This window comes from Myotis daubentonii, chromosome 1 (genome assembly GCF_963259705.1).
Source record: "Myotis daubentonii chromosome 1, mMyoDau2.1, whole genome shotgun sequence".
Classification (NCBI taxonomy): domain Eukaryota; kingdom Metazoa; phylum Chordata; class Mammalia; order Chiroptera; family Vespertilionidae; genus Myotis; species Myotis daubentonii.
In genome coordinates, this window is record NC_081840.1 from 179,923,575 (window position 1) to 179,935,868 (window position 12,294).

The 12,294-nt window shown below is 38.1% G+C and overlaps 1 protein-coding gene across 1 annotated transcript in view; it reads left to right on the plus strand.

Annotated features, from left to right (window-relative positions):
• LOC132217299 (ras-GEF domain-containing family member 1B-A-like) overlaps positions 1 to 12,294 on the plus strand; it is a 414,551-nt gene that overhangs the window by 95,677 nt on the left and 306,580 nt on the right. Inside the window, exon 2 of the mRNA XM_059667388.1 lies at positions 11,752 to 11,799. Within this exon, the coding sequence (XP_059523371.1) occupies positions 11,752 to 11,799 (48 nt within the window). The remainder of the gene's footprint in view (positions 1 to 11,751; positions 11,800 to 12,294) is intronic.

The window sequence follows — 12,294 nt, forward strand, 5'->3', positions numbered from 1 at the left end:
CGGAGGTCAATCCAGACACACTGCCACCCAGAGGCAGAGCCACGAACTGTCTCTTTTGCGATCACAAATAAAGGCAGTCTGGTAAACAAATAAAACCTGCCTTAAAATCAGGTCTGTGGTTTACTGCACGGAGGGACAGTGTATCGCAGGGAAGTTCAACATTTCCCTGAATGCCTGGCAGGACTGAGGCGTGCCAAAAAGAAAAGTGGAAGATCTGAAGCACGTTCACTTCCGAATATTTTTATATATATATATATATTTTTAAATTCTTTTTTTCACCATTTCATCAAGAACCTATTTTATTTTATTTTTATTTTTTATTTTTTTTCATCACCTGATTTTACCTTTTTAATTACTACATTTTTTTAACCAGTATTATTGCTATCCTTTTACCATTTTTTCAAGTGTCATTTTATTTTTTATTATTATTATTTTTTTATTTTTCTTTATTTTATTTTGGGATTAGTGTTCTACACTCTATTTTCATCGTTCCTTTAGCATCATTTCTCTCTATCTCACATTTACCCTTAAGCCAAAACTCTCTTCCTCACTTTTCCCCTTTTGTTGTCCTGTTTCTCTTACCCTATTCCTGCTTTGGATTTTACCTATTCCTTCTTTCTACCCACTAAATTTCACCCTACTTATATATCTAATTTCCAATCCCTCGCTCTCCCCATACAAATAGCCTCTTCCCCACCTCTATTTCATTCTCTTAATTTTTTTTTTGTTGTTGTTTTTTTTTGGTCTTTTTGTTCTTTTTTCTCTCCCTTTTCCCAATCTCATTTCGGCACTCCTTTTTGTTTTTTATTTTTCTCTTTAATCTTTTTCTCTTTTTTCTTCTTTATCCCCTAATTCTCTTCGCTTGGGGGGTCACCTTTATTTGGGGTTATTAATATCGTGAATGCATTTAGTTCGGTGCCTTGTACGTTGTGCCTTGTTGTGTTGTATTTTGTGCCTTTGAATCAGCGCAGCAGAGAGAGAACTACATAACCAAACACCTTGAGAAGAGAAATCATGGTGAAACAAAGAACCAACCCAAATATGAAAGAAAAACAGGCATCATCAGAAAAGGAAGTAAACGAAATCGAGGCAATGGAGGCAAGCAACCTGTCAGAGAAAGAATTCAGAGTAATGGCCATAAGGTGGATGAAAAGAATGGAAGACCAATTCAACAATATGTGTAGGAACCAAGAGGAAATGAAGAAGAACCAAGAGGAAATGAAGAGAAACCAAGAAGAAATGAAAAACGACATCACTGCCATAAAGAACTCAATAGAAAGCATCAACAGTAGACTAGAAGAAGCAGAGGACCGCATCAGTGAGCTAGAAGACAAGGTAGAAAAAAATACCCAAACAGAACAGCTTCTAGAAAAAAAAATTAAAAAGCAGGAAGAGAGCCTAAGAGAACTCTGGGACAATGCTAAACGAAACAACATCCGAATAATAGGGGTGCCAGAAGGAGAGGAAACTGAGCAAGGAATAGAAAACCTGTTTGAAAAAATAGTAACAGAAAATTTCCCTGATATAGGGAGGAAAAAACTCACACAAATCCAAGAAGCTCACAGAGTCCCAAACAAAATGAACCCGAAAAGACCGACACCAAGGCACATAATAATTAAATTGGCAAACACCAACGACAAAGCAAGAATCTTAAAAGCAGCCAGAGAGAGACAGAAAGTTACCTACAAAGGATCCCCCATCAGACTAGCGACCGATTTCTCAACAGAAACACATCAGGCAAGAAGGGAATGGAATGAAATATACAAAGTCATGCAAAGGAAGGGTCTGAATCCAAGAATACTATACCCAGCGAGGCTATCAATCAAAATTGAGGGTCAAATCAGGAGCTTCACAGACAAAAATGGTCTACGGGAGTTTATTACAACCAAACCAGCAATGCAAGAAATGCTAAAGGGTCTGCTGTAAATAGAAAAAAACAGGAAACAAAGAAGGAATGCAGCGGTAAAGAACAAAAATGGCGACTAACAAGTTTCTATCAATAATAACTTTAAATGTAAATGGATTAAATTCCCCAGTCAAAAGGCATAGGGTAAATGAGTGGATAAGAAAACATGACCCATATATCTGCTGTCTACAGGAAACCCACCTCAGAAAAAAAGACGCACACAGACTGATGGTGAAGGGATGGAAAAAGGTTTTTCAGGCCAATGGAAGTGAAAAAAAAAGCCGGGGTAGCAATACTTATATCTGACAAATTAGATCTCAAAGTGAAGGACATAAAAAGAGATCAAGAAGGCCACTTCATAATACTAAAGGGAGCAGTCCAACAAGAAGAAATAACTCTGGTAAATATATATGCACCCAATATAGGAGCACCCAAATACGTAAGAAATCTTCTGGAGAAGATCAAGGGAGAGATTGACAGCAATACAATCATAGTAGGGGACCTTAACACCCCATTATCTCCACTGGACAAATCCTCTAAACAGAAACTCAGCAAAGAAACATCAATCCTAAATGACTCACTAGATCAGATGGAATTAATTGACATCTTCAGAACATTTCACCCCAAAGCCACAGAATATACATTCTCCTCAGGTGCACATTTGTCATCTTCAAAGATAGACCATATATTGGGTCACAGACAAAGTCTCTTCAAATTCAAGAAAATTGAAATCATATCAAGTATCTTCTCAGACCACAAAGGCATAAAACTGGAAATCAACTACAACAAAAACAATCCAAAAAAATAAAACACATGGAGACTAAATAGCATGCTATTAAACAACGACTGGGTCACCAGTGAGATCAAAGAAGAAATAAAAAACATCATGGCAACAAATGACAATGAAAACACAACAATCCAAAACCTATGGGACACAGCAAAAGCAGTCTTGAGAGGGAAGTTCATAGCTCTACAAGCCTACTGCAAGAAACAAGAAACAATGAGAATAAATGACCTAACTCTACAACTCGAAGAATTAGAAAGAGAGCAACAAAAAAAGCCCACTGTAAGCAGAAGGAAGGAAATAACAAAGATCAGAGCGGAGATAAACGACATAGAGACCAAAAAAACAATACAAAAGATCAACAAAACCAAGAGCTGGTTCTTTGAAAGGATAAACAAGATTGATACACCTCTAGCCAGGCTCACCAAGAAACAAAGAGAGAGGACCCAAATAAACAAAATCAGAAATGAAAGAGGAGAAATAACAACAGACCCCACAGAAATACAAAGGATTGTTAGAAAATACTATGAACAACTCTACTCCAACACACTAGACAACCTGGAGGAAATGGACATATTCCTAGATAAATACAACCTTCCAAAACTTAACCAGGAAGAATCTAAAAATCTCAATAGGCCAATAACTATGGAAGAAATCGAAGCAGTAATCAAAAAGCTTCCAGCAAACAAAAGCCCGGGGCCAGATGGCTTCACAGGGGAGTTTTACCAAACATTCAAGGAAGACCTAAAACCTATCCTCCTCAGACTATGTCAAAAGATCCAAGAGGAAGGAACACTTCCCAGCTCATTCTATGAAGCCAACATCACCCTAATCCCAAAACCAGATAAAGACCATACAATGAAAGAGAATTATAGGCCAATATCCCTCATGAACATAGATGCCAAAATCCTCAACAAAATCCTAGCAAATCGGATCCAGCAGTACATCAAAAAGATCATACACCATGACCAAGTAGGATTTATCCCAGGGATGCAAGGATGGTACAATATCCGCAAATCAATAAACGTGATACATCACATAAACAAATTGAGAGAAAAAAACCACATAGTCATATCAATTGATGCGGAAAAAGCATTTGACAAAATCCAACACCCTTTCTTGATAAAAACTCTCAGCAAGATAGGAATTGAGGGATCATACCTCAACATAATAAAAGCCATATATGACAAACCCACAGCCAACATCATAATCAATGGGGAAAAACTAAAACCATTCCCCCTAAAAACAGGAACAAGACAGGGATGCCCCCTCTCTCCACTCCTGTTCAACATAGTACTTGAAGTACTAGCCATTGCGATCAGACACAAAGAAGAAATAAAAGGCATCCAGATTGGAAAAGAAGAAGTAAAACTGTCCTTATTTGCAGATGACATGATACTGTACATACAGAACCCTAAAGACTCCATCAAAAAATTATTAGACTTAATAAATGAATTCAGCAATGTAGCAGGATACAAAATTAATGCTAAGAAATCCATGGCATTTCTTTACACCAATAGTGAACTTACAGAAAGTGAAACTACAGAAGCAATCCCATTTACCATTGCACCAAAAAAATTAAAATACCTAGGAATAAACTTAACTAACGAGGTAAAAGACTTATATGCTGAAAACTACAGGACACTGAAAAAAGAGATAGAGGAAGACATAAACAGATGGAAGAATATACCGTGTTCGTGGATTGGTAGAATCAACATCATCAAAATGTCCATACTACCCAAAGCAATTTATAGATTCAATGCAATCCCCATTAAATTACCAATGGCATATTTCACAAATCTAGAACGAACGTTCCAAAAATTCATCTGGAATAAAAAAAGACCCCGAATAGCTGCAGCAATCCTGAGAAAGAACAAAGTAGGTGGGATCTCAATACCAGATATCAAACTGTATTACAAAGCCACTGTTCTTAAAAGAGCTTGGTACTGGCACAAGAACAGACATATAGATCAATGGAATAGAATAGAGACCCCAGAAATCGACCCAAACCACTATGCCCAATTAATATTCGACAAAGGAGGCAAGAGCATACAATGGAGTCAAGACAGTCTTTTCAATAAATGGTGTTGGGAAAATTGGACAGATACATGCAAAAGGATGAAACTAGATCACCAACTCACACCATACACAAAAATAAACTCAAAATGGATAAAAGACTTAAACGTAAGAAGGGAAACCATAAAAATACTAGAGGAATCCACAGGCAGCGAAATCGCAAACATATGCCGAAGAAATTTCTTCTCTGATAATGTTCCTAGGGCAATGGAAACTAAAGAGAAAATAAACAAATGGGACTACATCAAAATAAAAAGCTTTTGCACAGCAAAGGAAACCATCAACAAAACAACAAGAAGACCCACTACATGGGAGAACATATTTACCAATGATACCACCGATAAGGGTTTAATTTCCAACATTTACAGGGATCTCATGAAACTTAACAAAAGGAAGATAAACAATCCAATAAAAAAATGGGCAACGGACATAGATAGACACTTTTCGAAAGAGGACATACAGAAGGCCGAAAGACATATGAAAACCTGCTCAAAGTCACTAATTATACAAGAGATGCAAATCAAAACGACAATGCGTTATCATCTCACACCTGTCAGAATGGCTATCATCAACAAATCAACAAACAACAAGTGTTGGAGAGGATGTGGAGAAAAAGGAACCCTTCTCCACTGCTGGTGGGAATGCAGACTGGTGCAGCCACTGTGGAGAACAGTATGGAGCTACCTCAGAAGACTAAAAATGGAACTCCCATTTGACCCAGTGATCCCACTACTAGGAATATATCCCAAGAAACCAGAAACGCCAATTAGAAAGGATATATGCACCCCTATGTTCATAGCAGCACAATTCACCATAGCTAAGATTTGGAAACAGCCTAGGTGCCCATCAGCAGATGAGTGGATTAGAAAACTGTGGTACATATACACAATGGAATACTATGCTGCGGTAAAAAAAAGGAACTCTTGCCTTTTGCAACAGCATGGATGGAACTGGAGAGCATTATGCTAAGTGAAATAAGCCAGTCAGAGAAAGATAAATACCACATGATCTCACTCATTTGTGGATTATAGAGAACAACATAGACTGATGAAAAGGGACAGACCCAAAGACTGAGAAACAGCAATCAGGCTATCAATCCCCAGAAGGAAAGTAGGGGAGGGCGGGGGTAAGGGGAAGAGATCAACAGAAGGACTTGTATACATGTATATAAGCCAAACCAATGGACATGGACAACGGGGGGATGGGAGCATGAGTTTGTGTGTGGGGGGGAGGTTGGGGGTTAATGGGGGGGATGAGGACACATTTGTAATACCTTAACTAATAATAATAAAAAAAAATGTTAAAAAAATAAAAAAAAATAAAGGCAGTATTTATTAAAATCCCTATTATTTTAAAAATTGAGCTATCAGCTGCTAAAGTGTATATACATTTTTTGGGGACACCAAAAAATATATTTGAATTCCATGGAAAAAACAGGTATTAACATGCACATTCCTGGAAGCCCCTCTAGACCTCCCGACTTAGAATTTCTGGGGTTGGAGGTTTGGTAAATTGCTTGGCTAACAGCCCCCTAAATGATCTTCATGCACTCTAAAGTTTGAGAACGACTGATCCAGACAATCTTCCTTGGGACATGTGTGATTGACAATGAGTGTGGTGGTAATTGCCCCTTTTATTCAGGAGTTGGTCTTGCTGAACCTTCATTTTTTAGATCCTTGACTTCTTTGAGGTAGATTCATTGGGCTCTATATATTAGTTTGCTAGGGCCACAAAAATAAAATGCCACAAACTGGTGGCTTAAACAACATAAATTGATTTTCTCACAGTTCTGCCGGCTGGAAGTCCAAGAGCCCAGTGTCACAGGGTTGTTTTCTGGTGAGGTCTCTGTCCTTGGCTTGCAGATGGCTGTCCTCTCTATCTTCACGTGGCTTTTCCTTCGTGTGTGTGTTGTTTGTGTCTTAATCTCCTTTTCTTATAAAGACACTAGTCATATTGGGTTAGGGCCCATCAATACAACTTCATTTTTAACTATTTACCTCTTTAAAGGCCCTATCTTTCTATCTCCAAATACAGTCACCTTCTAATGCACTGGTAATTAAGACTTTAACACATGAAGTGTGTGTGTGTGTGTGTGTGTGTGTGTGTGTGTGTAAACAATTCAGCCTATAACAGTCTAAATGGATCTCAAAACACTATGAATAAGTGAAAGATGAACACTTTAGATTTCTGACAAAGTTCCTTTACCCATCCCAGCTTCTGTCCAACAGAAGGAAGCCTCCTCTTGATCGGTGTCTCGGTCTCTCTCCTCTAAGGCAGCGGGAATGAAGCAGGGACAATGATAACTTGCTTTTTCATTGACTCTGTTCCTCCTAAGCTCCATATCTATGAATATAGGAGAGTCTAATGACTGTTGGCTCAACTGCTTTAAATGATTATGAGCAGTGGTTCTTGAAAGGAATGTGAGAAGCCAAAACTCTTTTCATAATGAATATTAAGATGTTCTTTGCATTTATTTATTTATTTATTTATTTATTTATTTATTTATTTATTTATTGCTTAAAGTATTACAAAGGGTATTACATATGTGACCATTTTTTTCCCCCCCGCCCTAGACAGTCCCCTAGCCTCCCCTATCCCCCAGTGTCTTATGTCCATTGGTTATGCTTATATGCATGCATACAAGTCCTTTGGTTGATCTCTTACCCCCCTACCTCCTGCCCCCCAACCCTCCCCGGCCTTCCCGCTGCAGTTTGACAATGCATTTATGTATGTATGTATGTATGTATGTATGTATGTATGTATGTATGTATGTATTTATTTTTACTGGATGACATCTGCACTGATTGTGCAAGAGCAATGGTGGTGAAAACTGTTGGTGTTTCAGCATGAATTGAGGCAGTAGCACCAAGGTGTACTAGTAGTCCTTATAATTTTACCACTGTGCATTTGCATTGCAGAAAAAAATGCCAGTTTCACTTAAAAGTGCCCTTGATGAAATGGCAAAAATTATTGTTTACTAAATCTTAACCCCTGAACACACAACTTTTTAGGATTTTAGTTGCCAAAATGGGAAGTATGCACAAAGCACTTCTGTACATAAACATTCAGTAGCTGTTTGGAAGAAAAGCACTTCTGTGATTGAATTATCAACCAAACTAGCCTCTTTTCTCATGAAACACCATTTTAACTTCAAAGAACAAGTGATAGATGAAATACGATTATTCACACTTATGTAGCTGGCAGATATGTTTGCAAAAATGAATGAAGTGAGTCTATTGCTTCAAGGAAAGCAACTGACAATATTTGTTGCTAATAATAGAATTCAAGCTTTCAAGTAAAATTAGAATTTTGGAAAACTTGTATCTGTTACTATGAGCTTGATAGCTTACAAGCTGTTGAAGGTTTTTTTTGGTGAGGTTAGTGATTAATAGATGTGCCTTTAAAATATGATATAGCTATGGCTGGGTAGCTCTGTTGGTTAGAGCATCATCCCAATACACCAAGGTTGGGGGTTCAATCCCCAGACAGGACACATAAAAGAATCAAGAAATAAATGCATAATTAAGTGGATAAACAAATCAATGTTTCTCCCTTCTTATCTCTCTCTAAAATCAATAAATAAAAATTAAAAAATATTATGTAATTAAATGTGTCAATATTTGGAAAACCACCATAATCCACTAATATCCAATTGGCCAGTGCAGGATATTATAAAATCATGCATGAGTAAAAGATCCATTCAAAGTGAAAGGTAGACCAACAAATTTTTATCTAGTAGAGTATAAGAAGTTCATTTAGGAAACTACCAATTGTAAGGTTTTGGTATATTATCAGAGAAAAATATTCAAAATTATCCAAAAGGATTATTACAAATACTCTACTTTTCCAACTACATATCTGAATGAGGCTGAATTTTCCTCATTTACTTTAACCAAAAGCATATCATAGCAAAATAGGTTAAATGCAAAAGCAGATATGAGGATCTAGCTATCTTCCATTTAAACTAAACATTGGAGTTGCAAATACAGAGTGTCCCCCTAAAATGTATACACACTTTGTATAATTATTAATTCCACTGGGTTGAATCTAAAAAGAAAAAAATATCAATTGAGCTATCAAAAAGTATGTGTATACATATTTTGGAACTCCTTATATTTGAAAAAATGGCATCTTCTCAGTAATATTTTTCTGTTTAGGAATATACATAAAATATATAGAAATATGTTATTTAATGTTTTTACATTAAATATGTTATTTAATGTAATGGTTTTATTATTGCTATTTTAAAGTGAATACATACATATTTAAAAATTTTTCTCAGTTCTAAAGATATTCAAAGTCACTAATCATCAGAGAAGTCAAATTAAAATGACAATGAAGTATCACCTCACACCTGTCAGAATGGCTATTATCAATAAACAACAAACAAGTGTTGGTGAGGATATGGAGAAAAGGGAACCTTTGTGCACTGTTAGTGGGAATGCAGACTGTTACAGCCACTGTGGAAAACATTATGGAGTTATCTGAAAAAAATTATAAATTGAACGGCCTTATGATCCAGCGATTCCATTTCTCAGAATTCATCCAAAGAAACCCGAAACACTAATTCAAAAGAGTATATGTACTCCTATATTCATTGCAGCATTATTTATAACTAGAGGTCTGGTGCATAAAATTCATGCATGGGGCGGGGGAGTCCCCTCAGCCCAGCCTGCACCCTCTCCAATTTGGGACCCCTCGGGGGATGTCTGACTGCCAGTTTAGGCCTGATCTCAGGGATCGGGCCTAAACCGGCAGTCGGATATCCCTCTCACAATCCAGGACCGCTGGCTCCTAACTGCTCACCTGCCTGCTGGCCTGATCACCCCCAACTGCCCCCCCCCCGCCAGCCTGGTCGCCCCTAACTTCCCCTCCCCCGTGCCGGCCTGGTTACCCCCAACTGTCCCCCTCCACTGGCCTGGTTGCCCCTGACTCCCCCCCCCGCTGGCCTGGTCGCCCCCAAATGCCCCCGTGCCAGCCTGGTTGCTCCCAACTTCCCCCTCCTGCTGGCCTGGTCACCCCCAAATGCCCCCCCTGCCGGCCTGGTTGCCCCATGCAGCCTACTGTTCAGTCGTTTGGTTGTCCCTCACTAAGCCCCCTGCCGGCCTGGTCTCCCCACACTGCCTGCTATTCAGTCATTTGGTCGTCCCACACTAACCCCCCTGCCAGCCTGGTCGCACCACACAGCCTGCTGTTTGGTCGTTACTGTTACTGTTATGGTGTCCTGGACAATTTGCATATTCCTCTATTATTAGTATAGATAGCAAAGCCTTGTAAGTAGCCCAAATGACCATCAGTAGATGAGTGGATAAGAAAACTATTCATACAAGGGAATATTACTCGGAAATAAAACAGAACAAAATATTACTATTTGCAACAGCATGGATGGACCTAGATGGTTTTATGCTAAGTGAAATAAGTCAGTCATAGAAAGACAAGTGCCATGTGATTTTACTTATATGTGGAATCTAAAGAACGATATGCATGAACAAACAAAACAGAAATAGACTCTTAGAAACAGAGAACAGACTGATGGTTGCCAGAGGGGAAGGCTTTCGGGGACTGGGTGAAAAGGTGAAGGGGTTGAGAAGCATAGATTGGTAGTTACAAAATAGTCAGGAGGGTGTAAAGCACTGCATAGGAAATATAGTCAGTAGTACCGTAATAACTATGTATGGTGCCAGTTGGGTACTGGAAATATCAGGGGAAATACTTTGTAAAGTATATCATTGTCTAGCCAGTATGTTGTACACTTGAAACTAATATAATATTGAATGTAAACTGTAATAGAAAAAATATTTAACATTTTTGAAAAATGAAAAAAAATCTCAGTTCTAATTCTTAATAGTGAGTATCAGTGGATATAACCCACATAAACAAAAGCTCTTTGGGGACCAATACTTTCTAAGAGTACAAGGGGATCGTGGGACTGAACAATTTGAGGGTTCCTGACTTAGGGAGACATTTTTCTAGCTACAAATAGTAGTTAGATGAGTTAACTTTGATTCATGCTACACTTAAAAGTGAGTTATATTCCCTATCTGAATGCCAAACTTGGTAAGCTTGATTTTTCCTTATTTCTTGTTGGGAGAAAAGTTATAATGGTAGTAGAGGCCTGGTGCATGAAATTCGTGAATGGGTAGGGTCCCTAGGCCTGGCTGGCGAACAGGGCTGATCTTTGGGGCAACTGACGGGATGATTGGAGGGGGCAGCTTCTGTATTGAGTGTCTTCCCCCTGGTGGTCAGTGCACATCATAGCAACTGGTTGTTCCACTAGTCATTCCAGCATTTGGTCGATTTGCATATTAGGCTTTTATTATATAGGATTCTATACCAAATTCTTCTCATGCATAGATTAATGCCTGTTTCATATTTCCTAATTCCATATAAGATTAGATAATCATGAATAAAACTGGGAAATAAAAAACCCTCTATAAGAACTGTTTTTGAGAGATTTGTTTTAATCTAATGAAAATATATTTAAATGAGCAAGATTAAAATCCTCCCTATAGAAAGACACTTGGGAATCTTGTCAAACATGCTCTTTCATTCTGTTCCTATTTTCTCATTTTCCAACTTATAGAGCATTTGCTTCTTTCCTTCTTTCTTCCTTACCTCGTCTTTTATTTATTACCTCCTTTTCCCCTTTGCCTTATTATAGCTGGAAGTATTTCCTTATATTTGCAGTTTTTGGTTTCTGCCAGTGTCCTCTAAGAAGATGCTGAGTCGGTAAATATGAGCACGGCATTGACAAAGTGTAGGTGCATCTTTGCACTCTCAGCTCCTGGACTTAAACAGTCTCTCATTCAGTATGTAAAATTCAGCACTAGAGCCCTTGCTGAGATTCTATTCTTAGATTTCTAGAGGCTGTGAAGGAAGATTAGGGGAAGGGATTTCTAACTTTAAACTAATATCTTCCAGAAGAAATGGCACCAAAATAAGTTATACTGTGTTCTTAATAGATTTCTTTCTCTTTTTCCTCTAGTCCAAGAGTCACTCCCAAGTTGGCCTGAAATCAAGCACGAAGCAAAAGGTATGATTTCCCCTCCTTCATTGTTCCTTTAAAAAGTAATTATTTTGATGGGTGCCTTTATTTTTTTCCGGAAGAGAGTGACTTGTTTTGGAAGGCAAGGATACACCCAGAATCAAGGTATTTGGGAGTCTTCATTTACTTTGCTTTCATAATAGTAAATCTGAAATTGGAGAGTGATCGTTAAAATGAAATGGAATGAGAGATATTCTGCAAACGCAGTAACTAAGAATTGCCCATGACTTACAAGCGTTTCTGAAAGCAAGGTCATGAAGATGCTCTTCCAGTTTCAGCTCTTTATTTTCTAAGCCCTCCACAGTGAAGGCATTCATTCCTATCTCAGGTCACATTTTTTACTGAACTGTATGCTCTCAGCATCACCTCTGGAGAATGACCCTCACCTGTGGCCTGTGGTGAATTGGCTGAAACATGAGCTTTGTGAGTCAGAAAGAGTTGATTTCAGTTCCTGGTTCTGTCACTTTACTAGCTATGTATTAA